General features: G+C 42.2%; 1 protein-coding gene across 3 annotated transcripts in view; it reads right to left on the bottom strand.

The window, feature by feature from the left end:
• Positions 1 to 9,488: 9,488 nt before the first annotated feature.
• The window catches only part of PIEZO2 (piezo type mechanosensitive ion channel component 2), a 319,421-nt gene continuing 310,146 nt past the window's right edge, over positions 9,489 to 18,763 (bottom strand). For all 3 annotated transcript variants that reach the window (XM_086609198.1, XM_086609196.1, XM_086609197.1), the window contains 7 exons: positions 18,325 to 18,513; positions 17,785 to 17,877; positions 16,286 to 16,458; positions 14,239 to 14,355; positions 12,158 to 12,237; positions 10,641 to 10,821; positions 9,489 to 9,741 (listed from right to left, as the gene is read on the bottom strand). In XM_086609198.1, coding sequence (XP_086465324.1) covers positions 9,489 to 9,741; positions 10,641 to 10,821; positions 12,158 to 12,237; positions 14,239 to 14,355; positions 16,286 to 16,458; positions 17,785 to 17,877; positions 18,325 to 18,513 — 1,086 coding nt within the window. The remainder of the gene's footprint in view (positions 9,742 to 10,640; positions 10,822 to 12,157; positions 12,238 to 14,238; positions 14,356 to 16,285; positions 16,459 to 17,784; positions 17,878 to 18,324; positions 18,514 to 18,763) is intronic.

Genomic DNA, 18,763 nt, shown 5'->3' with positions numbered 1-18,763 from the left:
CTTGGCTAGCAAAACAGTTGGTAGATAGAAACATTCCTTGAGGGTTTTTTTCTCATCTAACTATTTGTTCCTTAATCAGTTTTCTTTTTTTTTTTCCTTCCTCTTTGAATAACAAGGCCAAAAGCCGTTTCATTTGTATTTCTGCACATCTCTGAAGTCATCAGCAGTGAGCGCCATGTTTGTGCTCAGCTGACAGTGAGCTATGCACTAAGAATAAAAACAAATGAAAGCACTTTTGCATATCCCATTTACCTTTTTGCAGGCCAGGTAACAGAGTTTTTATCAAGCTTAAACTATGTGGAGCTCATCCTTATTTTGTGACACTTTCTAAAGGAGAGTATCTTGGACCTTTAGAAGGTACCTTTAGAAGGGTAGAATCTTTCACCTTTGAAAAGGAGGAAGGTACCGTCCAATTTTTGTTTTAAACTTCTATGTGCTTCCTTTTGAAATGCAATGATCTTTATAGGTGGCCTTCTATTTCTCTATTCCTCTCCCCTCTCTCCCTCCCACCCCTCCCCAGCACCAGTTAAAACAGGGAGATTTTACAGCTGGATGAATATGTAGTTAATACAGTGTCTTGACCTCTAAAGTTTAGCCTCTACAATGTATTTAGAGATGTCAGCTAAAAGGGTTCATTAATATTTTACTGCATTACCTCACCTTGCTGCCACAACGTTAAAAATATGCTTTCCCTGAATGTTTGTTACAGGAGTTTGATGATCACATCATCATGAGCCATCTCCGTCTGCTGGCAGCTCCCTCCTCTGCCCCAGTACGAGGTGCAGGAGACAGAGGCTTAAAAAATTAATGAGAGTTAATACAGCAGTCCTGTGTGATTGAAAAAGAAGAGATGCGCACACATGCACGGGTGTGCAATGTTCATGTATGTGTGTGTTTCACGTACACACTGCTGCTATTTGAACATACAGGACCAGATGCTAAAGTTGTGTGGCAGACGTTAGTTGGCATCCAGGGAGTAACACAGCTGGGCTGCCTCAGGCCCTGTCAAGGCATCAAATTCCTCGTAGTAAGACCAGATTCCCCCTGAGAAATGGTATCGTCTCACCAAAGCCTTTGAAGAAGGTTTGGTTTGCAACCACAGCATCAAGAGCTTTAAGCTATCAGGAGATCCTCATGTGTTCAGCTGTGGTAGCCCATACCTAGTGGTGCCAAAGGCAACGAGAAAGGAGCAGGAGAAAAAATGAAAGGATTACATGTGATGTCACCAGTGAGGAGAGGCAGGAAGAGATGACCATCATACGTCTGAGCTCTGTGTGTGATGTGTGTCCCTTTAGACGACACACCCTGGCTTGGGCTCATGATCTGGTGAGTTCAGAGCCTGGGCCAGGTCAGGGTTGGGATTTTCATTTCACGCATTTTGCTGTTCGCAAGCGTGTAGGTCATTTCTGCATATTGAGGAGGAAGAAAGACGATTTCCTTCATACATGAATAACCCCCCAAGACATTCTTGAGAGGAAAGTCTGCAGGTGCCCTGGTCATCAGTCATTGTCCAACTAGTCTTCTATTTTAATTAGATTTAGAGCTGTTATTAAAACAGAAACAGCAGTCAGTGGAACTGGCCTTGGGAGGTGCCTGTCAGGCAAGGAGAGGCAAGAAGTGTTTGGTGACCACCTGCGTGGATTTTACTTGTGTATCACATCCCTCAGGCAAATCCTGAAGCTCTCTTGTGGGAGGTTTCTCCTACCATGAACTTTATCAACTTGAAACATAGGATTGAAGGTGTTCTTTCAATCATGGTAGTCTTGCTGAATGATTCTGAATACTATTGCTCCTCCAGCTCTTTTTCTGCTCTCTGAAGTGTCCATCTTAAATCTCAATGTGCCCTACAAAAACCTGTAGGAGAAGCCCTTCAGCAGAGCCTGGTGTGACCGTGCCGGGTGCATTGTCAGAGCAGCTGTCCTTGCCCTCACTTGCAGACTCACACCCCTGCGTTCCTGAGCACACACATGTTTCTAAACAGAGCTGAGGAAAATGCACCGCAGCTGAAATCCACTTCTCCTCCTGTTTTCTGAAGTTATGTCAGGACCATTGATGTGTGTGATGAGGAAGTAAATGCGTTCATAGGCTGGGAAAGAAACTCAGCAGATTTCTTTGTTTCCTGTGGTCCAGGGGAACAAACGCTGATGGTGATTGTGCTGTCTTGCAGTAAAGGAAAAAAGCAGAGAGATGAAGGGTTTTGTTTTATCTCTTGGAATGACTGTAGATAAAGAAGTGGCCCATAGAAATGCTACATTTTTAGGTACCCATCAATTTAAACCATATTTTGAGAGTGCAGGCTTAGCTTTTGCCTGGAGAATCCTGTCTAGCCATTGCGCCTAAATTCCTTAAGAAAAACCCTGTGATAATTGAAGAGTTTTTTTTGTGGTTTGGTTTGGTTTTTGTTTTGTTTTTTTCCCCAGTGGAAATCAAAGTGAGAGAATTAATAGAAACTCCTGTTTCTCTTCGAAGGCACTGACATCTCTCTAACGCGGACGTGTTATGGTGCAGAGGCATATGAACGGAGGCAATGCCGTGGCTGGGAGCTGCTCCTGCCCCAGCCTCGCCTCTGCCTCACCCCCTGGCACAGGGGCAGGGCCAGGCTGCGTGAGATGCTGCTTTTTCCCAGGGCTCAGCCCCTCGGTCTGTATTTTTGGTGAACTCCTTGGCTTTTACTGTGAACACGAGCTGCTATCGAGGCACCTCTTGGAGCTGAAGGCCAGGTCAGTTTGTGGCTGTGGCCACGGGCGGTGGGTCCCTGCTGTGGGACCTGGGAAGCCTGTCCCGCATCCACAGCATTCACAGCCTGCTGCAATGTGAGCACTTTGAGTTTTAGTGGTGTCTCTTTAAACAACTTTACCAGATAAATGCTGGAAATGGGAAATGACTGAAACTTCAATAAATATGACATCATCTCCTTGGCCATGCTGTTCTCTTCCTCTCTGTGAAAAGAGACTATTTAAAACAGCAGAAAGTCTTTATTGAATTTGCAGTTAGCTCCCTGTCACCTTACAATCGGGTGGTAAAATGCCTGCAGGCTTCCCACAGGTGTCCCTGCTCTTGCCTTGCCTGTTAGTGCAGTGTTGCCCAGGTCAGCTGGACAAGAATAAATGGCCTGGACCACTTATTCTATAAATTACCTGTGTTCAACAACAGGGATCACTGACGGAAACACAAGGTGATGCTTACCACTACCACGTGGCTTCTGTAAGAACTGTTGTAGCCAAAACATGATTTCAGCACTGTGAGTGAGTCAGGGCTGCCAAACCTGAGGCTACAGAAGACTGGATCCTCTTAAATTTAGTGCTCGATGCTGCAGGAATCACCTGGCTTTGCTAGGAAAAGGGCAGTATGAGAACATGTTTTATGTCACCGTGGTGCTGGCCACTGGTGATGGCCTTTTATCCATCTGGTGAATGAGTGCTGCCTTTCATGAAGGCGAAGTGTCATCTCACCTTTTACCTCACCAGAAAATTGGGTAAAAAAAAAGAGTAACTGCTTCACTGTAAAAGGTGAGTTTGTGGGAAGGTGAGGAAACAGAAAGCAGCATTCAGCCCTGGGTCTTGGGCTTCTCCCCTTTCCTATGCAGGAGTGAAGCTAAGGCAGAAACTGCTGAGGGTCCGTTTTCTAGTAGTGTGGTAAGCATTGATTTATTTAAGTGCAAGAGAGAAGGGTAATTTGGGATACCTTGGTGTGGTCACTGTTCAAAAAGAATTACGGCCTTTTTTGGTCTTCTGACCCTGGCTGCTGTGTAGGAGAATCAAAAACAGGGAATAAAGAGAGCAGCTGCAAGTACGGAAAAGGTGCATGGAAGCTGCCAGCATCCACTAGGAGCAGATCCTGGAGACAACACCTCCTTTGGCACCTTTATTTCATGTAAGAGAGCAGGCTAATCTGCTCTGGAGCCACGGGGTTGGGTGGTTGCTGTTGTCCTGATGCAGCACCTTGGTGACATTGAGTGAAACAAGCTGCTGGGTGATTTCCAGGCAGCAGAAGCTCCCCTGGGAGTGCAGGCATTTTGGTGAGAGCACCGCAGGAATCAGATAAAATCCTTTCACCGTCTCCTGGCTTTCATGTAAAGTGAAGCTCCTGAATAAAGGTGATGGCCAAGCACTCTGGAAATGCTTCAAATGCTTCTTGGAGTGAGCATTCATCAAATTTGTGAAGAACTCAAAGTAAGGGTGGCAACATTAGATCTCATCAGACTTGGCCTCCTTTCTCCGTGCCTGGTTCTCCATCTCAGCCCTTGAAACAGACCATACCACCATTTCCTGAAGAAGCATGGCAGCACCAGCATGTCCTCTGCCAGCACCTGGGAAGCACCATTCCTGCCAGCTGAACAGAGGAACTGCACTCTCTGGTACACGCGTGCATCAAGCTGGTTGGATTAATCACAATGCTGTTAATATCTGGTAACCATCAAGTGATCTGCATTTTGCAAATTTCTCCTTTAGTTTGGCCTCATGGCCATGGTTACCTGCAAGCTAGCTCGCTGGGCCAAGGTCCAGGGCATCCGAAGAAGTGCTGGTGGCCAGGCCACCTCCAGAGTGATCCTCTGATGAGGGCAGCAGAGCTGAGGGGCTGCAGACCCTGCTTGCTGGACACTTTAAACACACAGTGGCTTCCTGACCATAAAGGACAAGTTGCCATGCTACAAAGCTGTGAGAAAGAAATCCAAACAAATATGGGGAAAAACTCTGTTCACCTTGAGGGTGGTTAAGCACTGGGAAAGACCACAGGGGTTGTGACATTGCCACCCTTGGAGACCACCAGATCACAACTGGACAAGTCCCTGAGTAAAGTGATCTTATGTTGAAGTTTGTCCTTCTCTAACAGTACAAATGGTCAGAAAAGCGTAGGTTCAGCACTCTGACTCTCCGTGGTGCAAGGGTGGGTTTTGTGGACTATCAGCATACTTCAGTCCCATAAAGAAACAGTTTTGCAATTTCTTTTCACAAAAGCTGTGGACTAGGTTGGAAAAATGCCCTTTGTGACAGTACCACAGACATGGAATTTGTTACTGCTGACACTGAGTAACAGAATAGAATAGTTTAGACTATTTCAGTTGGAAGGGACCTACCACGATCATCTAGCCCAACTGCCTGACTAAAAGTTAAAGCATGTTTTTAAGGGCATTGTCCAAATGACTCTTAAACAGTGACAGGCTTGGGGCATCGACCACCTCTCTACAAAGCCTGTTCCAGTGTTTGACCACACTCTTGGTAAAGAAATGCTTCCTAATGTCCAGTCTGAACCTCCCCTGGTGCAGCTTTGAACCTGCAACTTCTCTGGAGACACTAAAATACCAAGTTCTGTAAGGAAAGTAAAAACACTGATGTGTGGAGGAGTTCCTTTCCGAGACTGGCCATAATATTCTCTCGGGTATAGACAATCCCTGTTTGGGCCCCAGAGCACAAGGTTACCAACTAGATTACTTTTGTCCTCCAAGTTATCTCAATGGCCTTAAAAGGAAATGTAGACTGATAGCCTGCCAAGATGCACGCCTCCTGGATGCCTCTCCGATGACCGCAATGAGGAGACTAAAGGGATGAGCTTATTACCTGTGGTCTGCTAGCGCTGCCCTATCACTATAGCCCACGAGAGTGTGTTTACGCTAAGCAAGCCAATTGTAGAATGTAGTCGTGTCACGCCACATTCCGCTATATAACCTGTGTGTTGTTTGTAATAAACGGAGCATGATTTTCTAACCATATTGGTGTATGGTCATGACTCTGGGCCGTCCACAGAAGGGCTCTGCAACACTGATGCTTATAAAAGAAAACAGATTTTATTTTAAGGCTGTTTCCTCTTTTCTTACCTAGGCTTATTCCATTGAAGAGCTGCTCCTGTATTGAACAAAACAGGAAGGAGTCCTAAAACCTGGGAAGTGACCCCCTGTTTCATTTAAGTCTGACCTGGTAGCCTTCTAAAAGGCCATTTAATCCCATCCATCCAATTCAGTCCATTTGTATAGGTAAGGGCATATGTTATCATCTCGTGAGCCATAATTTCTTGATTGCAAGGGTGGAAGAGGGAAAACAGAATCTTTTCCCGGCAGTGCTCAGTTCTGAAAAACTGGATACAGGGGCTCGCTAAGGTAGGTCTGTAGGTACAAGTATTTCTGTATAACTACACTGTTGCTTTGGACCTGATGACGTTATTCTGACATTTTGGGGGTGGTTGTTACAGCAGCCAATACCCTGTCTTTGATAAGCTACAACACCTCTGGCAGAATCTTAAAATTATGGCATAATTCAGGTTGTAAAGGACATCAGGAAGCTTCAGGTGAAACCTCCAATGCAAAGCATGGCCAGCTGCAACAGTTGCTCAGGACCTGTCCAGTCAAGTTTTGAAAACCTCCAAGGCTGAAGATCCCACAGCTTCTTCGGGCACTCACCCGAAGGTGTTTGACTACCCTCACGGTGAAAACAATTTTCCTTCTATTTAATCAGACTCTCCCCTGTTGCAACTTATGTCCGTTGCCTCTCAATCTATGGCACAGCTCTGCAGAGCTTGGCTCCACTTTTTCTGTACCTCACCATCAGGCAGCTGCAGACACCAATAAGCTCTCTCCTTGGAATTGTCCCTTTCAAGGCTGAACAAGCCCAGCTCCCTCAGCCCCTTCTCGCATGTGATGTCCTCCAGACCTCTGCCAGACTCACTCCAGTATGTCAGTATCTTTCTTGCACTGGAGACCCAAACCTGTATGCAGTTCTCCAGATGGGGTCTCACAAGTGCTGAACAGAGGGGAATCAATAAATTCCCTTGACTTTCAGCTGCACTTTTGTAAATGCAGCCCAGTATGCATGGTTGTTGGTTTTCTTTGTCTCAAGGGCACACTGCTGATATACATGTAACTCTCACTCTGGCCCTAACTCCTTTCATCGTAACTGTTCCCTACCCACCTACTTTTAGTCTGAATTGCTGCATGGGTTTAGTCTGCCTCAGATGCAGGGTTCTGCATTTGTCTTAGCTGAACGTCACGAAGCACGTCGCAGCTCACTTCTCCAGCATCTTGAGGTCCGCCTTGAAAGGTGGTCCTACCCTCCCTGTAACAACTGCCCATCCCATGCCCAGGAGGGCAGCTGACACACTGTTATCACAAACCTTCCCAGACACGAATTTGGTGTGGTCCACACACTTGCTGAAAGTGCACTCTGTCCTGTCCTCCAGGTTGTTAATAAAGACATTAGATGATACTGGCCCCAATATTGATTCCTTAGAGAATGCCACTAGAAACTGGTTGCCAGTTGGAGTTTATGTGGATGATTGGGCTCACAGGATGGTCAACGGCAGCACGCTTTTCACCTGTTGTAGTTAGCTATCCAGTCCATGTCACCAATTTGAACAATTGTTTAAAAAAATAAAAATAAAAAGAACAACAGAAGAATCCTTTTATTTTCAAAGTTTGATCAATCCACGAAAGAAAGAGCCGCACATCTCTGCAAAGCACAAATAACTCTACAGCTCATTCTGCAGATAGATTTTTCTCACCAGGAAGGAAGTGCCTATTAAAGAGAAGGAACCAGGAAGGGAGCCAGGGCCAATGGTGGCCAGCATGGTTCTGCTGGCTGGTACTTTTAGAAACACATTCCATCCTTCATGCCTCTCCTTCCAATATCGCTCTCCTTAAAATCACTGATCACCCAGGTGAGGATCCATCGAACCACAAAGGACAATTTAGCATCCCTGTTGGACTGTAGGTCAGGGCTGCTCTGTATATTTTATTTTCATTCACAGGTCCTGTGGAAGAAACGACGCAAAACTCTCCACCAGGGAATGCTGCCTGGCTGCTTGAGCAGCCAATTTTCCACTATGCTTTGGAGGAAATCAGGTTGTCTTCCAGTGAGTTCCAGTCACCAAATGATTTTATTGTTACAATATGATGAAGCAATTTTTATTTTGTGCACTTCGTGGTGCTCAAAATGTTAGTTTTCACAGTATAGAATGGACGTGACAGCATTTGTCATGGAAGCACTCAGCAGAGTATGATGCGACTTCACTTAGTTGTGCTGTTTTATGAAGTTCTGCAGTAAAATGTGCCAGCAAATTATCTTGTATTAGTTTCTTTCTGGAGATTAACTAATCATTCATATAATAAATAGCATCTAACTACAAGAAAGAGATTTCTTTGTCACAGAGTTAGAAGAATGTCAAACTTTTCCCATTTCATGTAAAAAGGCAGAGGAAAAAATACTTCTAAAATAACTTTGCAACATGTGCTTTATTTTAAGTCATTACTGAATCAAAAGTACACAGTATACCCTTTTAACATACCCTACCCACTCAATGATTTTTTTTCTCTCAATGATATTTTTAACATGGAATGAAACCTACATTGCAATTGTAAATTTTCATGCTACAATGTTCTCTAGTGAGCCATTTGTGTCATTAATAATAGTAATTTAAGAAAAAGGCCATTTTTCAAGCTCATATGTATGTCTATATTTGGGAACTTAAAAAAAAACCCGTCTCAGATGTAAAAATGTGACTTGGAATATGTAAACATTTTCATATACCTGAAACACTGGAAGAAGATTATCAGCTAACAGCAAAACAACGGTTGCCTTAAATCATCGAAATGGGAAAAAGCACGTCATGGGGAGCAGAGAGAAGCACACACTATTCAGTCTTTAAAGGGTTATAAGAAATGAAGTAGCTCCTTAGGTCATTGAATTCACTTTCTTTTCTCAACTAATGGAAAGCAGTAACTTTGAAGAGAATAGCCCAGCAGAACACCTCAAAAATTCAACACCATTATTCTAGCCATTAGTTAACCTTGACGAAGTGTCAAGTTTCAGTTGCTTTTTTTTTTCCTGAGAAAAGTCATTGATGTTTGGTGGAAATGTCTTCTGTGACTGTACAAATAAAATAAGGCATTTAAAGAGATTGTTACTTGTTTTCTTTTTGCTAACAGAGGCTTGTCCACAGTGTCCTTTGTACATCAAACAAAACCTCTGCTTTTCTACAAATGGGTATGGCTAGAATATCTTCAGTTCCCACTGTGGCCCTGGGTCTTGGGTGTCCTGAAGGCTAGTCAGCGTCCCATTACTGTAGCTTGAAAGTCAGTGATGTACAACAGCATATTGCACAATCCAATCTGTATGGCTCCAGAAAGGGTTGAGAAGGTACATTGGAGTAATCTGTGGGTTCACTCCTTTCTTTTCTCTTTCAGCCGTAATGATCATCTGGAAAATTGAATTAGCCAGACAAAGATGCAAACTTTTTGTGGATTAAATTACAAAGCAATCCCCCGATTGTAGAGGAGTGGCACATTAAAAACAACAAATCATCCAACCTTCTGCACTGTTGATCCTTAATTTGAAAGGCAGCATGGATTCCTAAGGCTGTAGCTTCCAGGACTCCTTCAGTGAAAAATCATTGCTACCTAACTATAAAAGGCTTAGCTCTTAAGAGAATATTGTGCTTTTTTTTTTTTCCTTTAAAATTCAGATGAAATCAACTTGATTTGCAGTGTAACATCAAAGAGATCAATTAGTTTTTTCCCTAGTCCACTTGATCATAGTCTCTGGTGAGCGATACAGGAATATTAATTTGGCATACAGGTCTTCTTCTAGTTCCAGTTCTCCAGTCTCTCGCACTAAGAAAATGTCAGTACACAACTTCAAGATTCGGTCTACATTGGGTAGCTCCTCAAACATGATGGAGTGAGAGATCCCACTGAAAAACTCACGGACAAATTTCCCTATCACCAGGACAACCGAGGCATATAGTCCCATGATGCTGAAAAGAAAGAAAAGAAAGAGTTCAAATCTTGCCTTGAAAAAAGGTCAGCCAAGTGTGAGGGAGCTCATCTACGTAGCTAAGCATAGTCTGTCAGTTGAGTGAACATTAATTTCTAATTAGGATCTTGTTTCCCCTGTGCTGCAGGATGAAGGAAAATAAGGTCTTTTCAAACACCACAGAAATGTGGGAACATAAACAACTGAGGCTCCTGACTTAAATGGTTTAACCCCCAGTCACTGATGGTCTCATGTCCTGTCTGCTACAGCTTGGAAGTCACAATGGGAAATCTGACAACTGTTGGCTGCTAAAGGCAAATGATCTGTCAGGTTTCATATCTAATATTTTTAATTAAAGTACGTGTAACTGGTGCCAGACTAATGTTTACCTGTCCTCCCCTGATAATCCTCCTAGGAGGAGTTCTCCAAAATCATGCCAGAAGGGCATATCTCCTGGGAAGGCACAGTCTCCCGCCTTCCTCTGTCTGTGGATCTGTATTTCGTAACTGTTTCAAACCCAGAGTCCTGGCTACAATATTGGGAAGGTCATCAAAACCGGGCAGAGTTTGGCCAGAACTTGACCTGTAGCTAAACTAATATCTTTTGAAAAATTTTACTTCAATAGGAAATTGATGTGAAGGGTGCTTCTGCCTTTTTTTTTTTTCCCCACTGGAGAGCAGGTGTCAAGGGTAATACCATTCCTTATAAATATGAGGCCTTCTATAGATAACATTAATAGACACGAATTTGAAAATCTCACAAAAACCCTTTTCAAAATGTTGCAATGTTCAAATATTACAACAACGAAAAAGAAATAAAACCCCCAAACCAGAAAATAAAGTCACCTCTACTTCTATCTTATCTACATTATTTTAATTTTACATAAAGATTCCTTCTTACCCATAACCAGCCAAGAATCCAAGGCTTGGTGGACTGACTTTATCACTGAATATGAAGAGTTCAAGACTCTCTTCAGATGTTTTGTATCTTTTTCCAAGCTGATTCAAAACCCACCACTCTCGAACTCCCTCATCGGACACGTTTTTGACCAGGGAAAGTGTAATGTTTTCCCACCCACAGCCTATTGAAAAAAAAGACATATTAATACACATACCAAGAACTGCAAAAGTCAAACTGGTTTGAGTCAGATACTTCAAACATCTGTACGACACGACTGAGCAACGTAGGAGTAAATGTTTGTTATAATTCTCCTAAAACCCATTTTAAATTATGTCTGTACCAAAGTATAATTATCTAGGCTTCTGTGGTTTTTCTTCTGAAAATCTCATCTGAATGTGCGCTGCATAAATAAAATGTTTCATATCATCTACATTTTCTTCTGTACAACTGCCAAATCATTTCAATATTTTCAGGCCAAAGTATCAGAGATAGTCAGCATGTCTGCATTTCAGGCCTAAAGAAACATATTTAACCTGGAGGGATAGTGGTCAGCTTCTGTATGGTGAAACTATCACTGTAAATCATTTATGTCTTCACATAAAATATGTTATTCTCCTATATCAAGAAAAGCATACTATCCTATTGTGCATACTGATCACAGAGACAGGAGGTGAACTCCGGCCCTCCTGATTTCTGGGGAATGTACGTTAGCAGCGTATACCTTAAAGCCCTTTTGAAGAATCTCAAATTAGGAGCTCTTTAGGGCAGGACCTGACTTGTAACTTATTGCTACTTATAGAGCTAGGTTCAGCCTCCAGAATCACTTTTCCCGACTAATCTAATCATGCTCACTGAACTTTGAACTGTAATGTACTACATAGTACTACTGCTACGCTTGAACATCAAATTTAAACTCTGCTAGAAAAGTGATCTTAGATAAAGACTTGTTCCTACTCTTCCATCCAACAGGTTTTTCACATGCACACATATATTCTGTATGTCTGTGAGTACCTGTATGCATTCTGATTGGGTAACAGCACTCTGAAACGCAATGATTTATCTGAACTGGATTCTTTGTAGCCAATAAGAAAAGAATAGCTAAAAAAAATATAATCATTCAGTGTCACTATCTAAGCCGAGGAGCTACGTTTGTAGACATGCAGTGCTATAGACTGTTTGCTGTAAGGTAGCAGGGAGATGTGGAGAAGTGAAACTTGCCATCACTTCCTCAGAAAACAAGGCAAAACAGTTCCTGAGAGCAGACTTGTAGAAAAGGAGCCGGACTTCATCCTTCAAGTTCTTATTATTAAATACAACGCTAAAATACATCCAGATGCAATTGCTGCCTTATACTGTATTACCTCATCTCTCCTCAAGCTTGCAGGCACCAGGTAGAAACTATTGTAAGAGCAATTCAGCCTGAGGTGCCCCAGAAGAGCTCAGTGAATGTGCAAGTGTTGAGTGCTACGTTGCACTTCTTTCAACCATACTCTGTTTTCCATGGTCTGGACACATACCTGTCAATAGCTGCTTTATAGGTTTTGCCAGAGAATCACTAGGAGCCTTGATGTAGTATGGGTACACTGTCTCTAATGTTCTGGAAAAAATGAGAAAGCAAATATTTCATATTTTTATACCTCTAAAATAATTTAGAAATACCTAACAGGGCTATACACAGTTCCCAGTAATTCTTGGCTTAAGCTATGATTTTATAGTGTTCAGATGTCACATCTGAAAGTTAGCTGGATTTATTAACTATGTTCTGTCAGTACTTCAGCAGGGAGCTCCATCCACAATGTCACCATTCACACACCATGAATCACACACACCTGGGGCATGTGTGTTTGCAAGGAATGTAGACTTTATATTTTGTTCCCCTTTTGAACAAAGCTGCTTTTATAGTCAGCTATATAAGAAGCACAAAGAAAGGCAACACATCACCAGTACTAAACAAGCTAGAGAAATATGTAGCTAGAAAAATATGTGGTGAGAACAGTTATCACTTTGGAATTGCAAGATGTTTCATTAAGAACACCTGAAAAGAGTGAGAATTTTTGCCAGAATCTTTTATTGGGAAGTATTTTTACAGTTTGCAGGAGGATTTCAAACTTAAAAAGAAAGATGTTTGTACAAGTTCATCCATTGGACTCAAAACTAAATCACTTTAAGTGGGAATAAATAACCAGCATCCACAGAGAGAGGCATTTCATTAAAAGCAGAGATACCATCCTAACTTTTTCCTCAAATGACTGAAGAATTCTAGGGAAGGGGAGAAATCAGGGAAGTCCTGTGGCACTTTGCTACATTGCATACATCAGGCTGAGGAAGAACAGAGGTGGCCAGTTTAAAATCGCTCCTGATCACTCCAGCGGGCCCAAAAGTTAGGTAAGAGCTCAGCAGCTAAGTTGTCCCCGCAAAGGAGGTGGCAGGAGGCTCCCTGCTGAAGTAATCAAATGGCTACTAGCTGCCACAATCATTTTTCCTCTAAGACAAAGTAAAAAAAGCTCAAATTAACAATGTTTTTTTCAACACAGGCAAATGCAGGTATAGCTTCCATGTTACTGCTTGCCTCCTGCAAAGAGAGAATTACTAACAAATTACCTCTTTCCACAAAAGAGAAAAATCTACCCTCCTTGGCACTACATCACCTCAGGAAATATTCCTGTGTCCTCACACAGCACAAAAATAAAAGACGCATAAAATAGTTTTTAAATGCGATGATCAGATGTGCAACAGCAGTCTGTTTGGGTACACAAGCGTGTGTAGGTGCACAAAAATAGCAGAGCACATAAAAGACAAATTTCATTTCCACCTACTAACAGTTATGAACCTCTCAGAGCTTTCACTATCCCGGTTGGCCTCAGCTTTAACTTTTCAACTCTTGTGGCCACAAATCAGATCAGATGGCCTTCAGGGATGACATGTTGGCTTAGCAGTATTTATAGAGACTACTGCTGTAAAGTGATCCCCAGTGAGCAGGTGGAAGAGGTAGAGCCAGACTCCTTTCAAATCTAGATGGAGGCACCACTGCTGTTAATGCTACAAGGCTATATCCATAGAATAATGTTTGATATTCATATGAAGAGCATGCTCTTTCTGCCTTGTGTATTTCCATTACAGGAAAAGATCTGATGTCAGAAATGACTGCAGATGTGGTCCTTTGACGGCGGTGATTTAACACCTCCTTGTCAATCTATTCAAAAATAACAAAGAGAAATACAGTCTGGATGGTTATTTAGAACAAAAAAATCACCAATCCAACATCCTCAGGTAGAGTTGAACTGAAATAACTCAAAGGAGAGTTTAACTGTGAATACACTGTAATGAATTTGTGCTCAACCAATAAATCAAAATAACTAACAGCTTCACCATGCTTGTTGGTGGTGTTCTGTGTTCGCAGTCATCTTAGCCTACATTTATCATAAGAAACAAGCTTTTACCTTTAGTGTTACTATTATGTGACTTCAGTGCTGTTGGTCTCTGTGAACAAGGGATAGATGGGCACATAAATGATACAGTTGCACAAGCCTGACCTCCTTAGAAAATATAGTTTAAAAGAGGAAGGTTTGCATATAAATAGGCAAAGAAAATAACTTACACCTTTTTCAGTTGCTGTCCGGACATCATTGTAGCAATCTCTCTTCTGGTGTTCTCTGGTAGGACAAAGGTAAGTTTATCTGATGCTATCTCGGCTTTGGCACCAAGGGTGAGATTCCTGTTGTAAGTAAAAAGGAAGACACATTGTCAACCTAAGATGAAAGCATAACCTAAACACTTGTTTGCTGAATGTTAGAGCTAGTTGTCTAACCATCTAACTGCACTGACCATGCCTATCCAATCTTTGCTAAAGCCCGCATCATGCTACCCCTACTCGAGATGGCGTGTTTTCCCAGGGAGGATGTGTAGCTGCCTTAAAGGTGTATCTTCCTAACTGACTATGCCTTTGTATGTATTACAGGACAACGATGACACGTTAATAAAATTTTGCTCATTACATCAGTCAAAACAGAACGGGGAAGAGACTGCCTGCTCTGACTTCAGGCAACAGGACCGTCTGCTTTACCACACATTCTGTGCCAGGGCAGCTAAGGATGCTGCATTCAGCTACAGCTTCCCAAAATCCCAGCTCAGCCCAGCAAGAATCTGTGGCTAACAGGCTGAGAGGACCCTCACACCTCCCTCCAGTCTTCACACCAGCTGCAGCACACAGCTGGGGCAGGATCAGCTTTAGCACAACGCCTTGTGCTGTGCCCTGTGGTTGGGAGGCAGCCGCTGGCTGAGGCAGCTCCTGGGCTGTTGGAGCTGCAGAGAAACGTCCCTGGCAGATGATCTGCAAAGGCAGAAAGAGCATATGCTGCCTGAGCGACACAAAAGGCTCATCTTACAGCTGCTTGTGGTCTCCTGGCCTAGATGAAAGACAGCAGTTTCCCTTTACGGAAAAAAAGTGGAAGGTTACTGTGGTAAGTCTTTACCACTTTCAGTCATTCACGGTCACAACGTAATCCACAGGATAGAATTTGAGGGTGAAAAAAGTCTCTTTCAACTTCAACTCAGCATATGAATGTTTGTAGTTATGCAAGCATATGAGCAAACTGAGTTGCAGTATTAAAATTTAATATAAGGTTCAGAAATGATGGACTGATGTAATTCACTAGCTAACAGTGTATGCTTCCAGGAAAATTAGGGGGGTCAAATAAAGTTGAACTAAGGGTGCAGATTCATTACAAGCCTATTTTTGACTGTGGAAGGACTGACCCAGCATGTTCAGAGCTCCCACAGTGATTCAGCTGACCTGCTTCTTGTGCGTAGTCTTTTGCTCACGATTGCTATAACAATCCAGTGTCTACTTCCAACGGAATAGGTGGATACTGAGGCTGCAAAGATACTTAATTTCCATGGAGTAGTGACTTAACTCCAGTTTAATCCAGCAGTCTACAGGGATCCCAGCTGGCAGACAGTAGCCAACAAACCACCTCGGTGGCTGGGTGTGCTCTAGCCCGCATGCAACTACTTTACATTCTAGACTGTCTCTTGCAAAAAACTTTGTTGTGAAGTAATAGTTCACTGAGATCAAAAGAACCACAAGTAAACAGGCAAAGGTCTGGACAAAATGGATCTGTGCCACTGTTATGCTATTTGCATAACAAAGTCTCTGAGTATATGCATATTTGAAAAATAGTGTCAGTTCCAGACTCCCTTTAAGAGGACCAACCCTTCCGTTTGTATTTCCTCATAGTTTTTCTGCCTTAACTAGGTCTAAGTATTCAGTTCCCATAAATGCTAACAAGGTGATTGTTTGGGACAGTTTATTTGAACATGTCTGTCTAAAACTGGCTAAAATTTTCTTACTTTTCTCTTCTTCCCCTCAAGTCCCATTGAAAACTTCACACTGTATTTTTAAATAATGTACTTGGAAGTGGCTCCACTTCTCTTTTAACTTTTTGAGAACTGCAGGCAACAAATATTTTCCTGGGTAATAAAGGTCACTTCCCTCTGTCTCTTTCCCTCCCATTTTCATTTTTTTTTCGCTCTACAGTACAATAGAATTTGCTGAAAAAATAAACCAAAAACGCAGCATGGGACTGTTCTGCTGAGAAAACGTTTGGCAAACTATCCATCACCCTCATAACAGCCATGTTAATTACCTTTGAATGCTCCATGAAAGAACCACAGTGAACTCAGCTGAAAAATCCAGCAGTCCCTGTATCATTTTCTCTCTACTGGGAGGGCTGATGGTCCATAAAGAGTTTGAATTTCCCTCTAGATCTGCTAGAGTTATATCTTCTTTTCCATAGCCCTCTAGAAACTGCAAAGCAGCCTGTAAATGCAGAAGAGGAAAACTTCAGTGTGGTGATATTTACAAGACATAGAGCCACATTTACCAGTCATGCAGAATTGTAAATGTTGATTAATTTTAAGTGCACTGATTTGCATCAAGTACCATCTGGGGCTTTTGATGAGAAGGGGAATAAACAAAGTATAGCCAAGCTAAGAGGGCAAAACCAAACTGGCCCCACTGTTGGAAGAATGACGGCCACGTAGGTCAAAGTGAGTCTGAAAGTTCATCAGGTAAACTCTGTAGAGTCTATTTAAACTTAATTTAAAATTTTACTCTGACTTTTGTTAAGCATCTTTCTGCAGAGAAAGACATCTGCAAAGGATAACGCAACTTGAAACTGGTAACTTCCACAGTGGATCTGCCACAATATATGGGCTATTTGGTAGGATCTAATATAAAAAAAAATGTTAATTCTTGAATGGGCTAGAATCAAGCTCTTCTGTTAAAGTTATATCTGATCAAACTCCAGTTACTTTAGTAATGCAACAGCTTCTACTAATTACTAGCTGTTTTCCTGTAGAAACTTGTGATAATCTTGTGCACTGAAAGAGGGTAGATTTAGATTAGATATTAGGAAGAAATTTTTCACTATGAGGGTGGTGAAGCAGGGTGGAACAGGTTTCCCAGACAAGTTGTGGATGTCCCATCCCTGGAAGTGTTCAAGGCCAGGCTGGATGAGGCTTTGAGCAAACTCATCTAAGGGAAGGTGTCCCTGCCCATGGCAGGGCGGTTGGGAATAGATGATCTTTAAGGTCCCTTCCCACCCAAATCATTCTATGATTCTATGTTGCACCACAAAACAGTGAGACTATGTTCAAATGTCTATGGTTTGACATCTTAATGTCAAAACTTTTCTATGCCATACAAACTTTCTTTTGACAGCACCACATCTCCTCACTGGGAGGTGAAAGCTGTGTGTCCTATAGGAAGGAGCACTGGGCTTAGAAATGCCAACGCTGTTGTGTCCCCATAGTACGTTTGTTTTGGCAGTACATTAACAGTATCATGTCTCCTGAAGGTTTGTGACATTTAGAGGGGAGGTTTTTATTCAGGTAACAGGACAACTAGGGTTTCTGTCTTCCATGATTTTGTACAAAGATGTCTCAATCAATGGTAACTTATCTCACTATAACCCAGCCCTGTCCTGGCAAATGATTTGTTTGAACCTTTACTCCTGCAAACCTTCTTTACGGAAACATCTTCCAAATGACGACCATTTATAACCACACAAACAAAACTCACAAAAGACCTCCATGGAAACATGCACACATTTTTAAGTAATGAGGTATTCCACATTTCACTTACAGTGTTACCCCTATAGCTTCCCAGAAAAGCATTGAAACCAGTCTGATTCAAATCCTTCAGCTGACTCTGTTGAGCACTCATTGTAAAAATAGGCTGGGAAACAAAAGAACATACACTTGTCACATTTACTTCACATCAGCTGCTACGTGCACAGTACAGCATCCTGCGCGTCGCAATCCAAGACAATTATGGCACTCAATTCAGTAGCAGGAGGTTGCAATCTTATTCCACTGAGAAGCAAGCTACCTCCAATTATCTTGTATTTACCATGTGGACCTTTAGGCAGTTATCTGAGTGTAACTGATATAGGATAATTTATTCAGATTACACTGCAGTAGGTTCTGGTTTTAACTTGCAAATTAAGATAATATTTTACATCAGTGATAAACTAACATGTTTCTAAACCCAAAAGGGATCATTTGGGAGAGCTTGTCTGATCTCTTGCATAAGGCAGGAGAGTCCAATGCAATGAAGGGAATAAGAAACAGCACAAGGAAACACAGTGCAAAAATAGATTTTGCTTTTAGTCTTCTTTTTTACCTGATAACCTCCTAGAGTTATTGTGATTGATACATCTAGAGGCTTGTTGGTGATGCCTGCAACAGATTTGATTAAAGACATGAAGAGCAGTGGGAACCAGACAATACAAATCAGCAAGATGATAATCATGCCACCCATTCCATACTTCACAACTTTTTTTTTCTTCTGGCCTCTTGGTTGGGGATATCTCTGCAAAAGCAAACAGGAACACGGTTATGTCTCTTCTATCAGAATTATACTTGGTATGATTTGATGGGTGAATATATAATGATTTTAAGGCTTCCCATCTTCTGTGGTAATTTGCTACCCATTGTCAGGCCAGTTACTTTGAGATTTTTAGCCAAACCTCAAACCTGCACAGACACTGAATTTCTGGTGACAATACAGAAAAGTGCCAAATGATCCCATGTCAAGTGTGTGTCTGGTGTGAAAAATACTG

This window comes from Tauraco erythrolophus, chromosome 3, assembly GCF_009769465.1.
Source record: "Tauraco erythrolophus isolate bTauEry1 chromosome 3, bTauEry1.pri, whole genome shotgun sequence".
In the NCBI taxonomy this organism is placed as follows: Eukaryota; Metazoa; Chordata; class Aves; order Musophagiformes; family Musophagidae; genus Tauraco; species Tauraco erythrolophus.
Note: the sequence above shows the minus strand (reverse complement) of the source record. Positions and strands in the feature narration are given on the sequence as shown.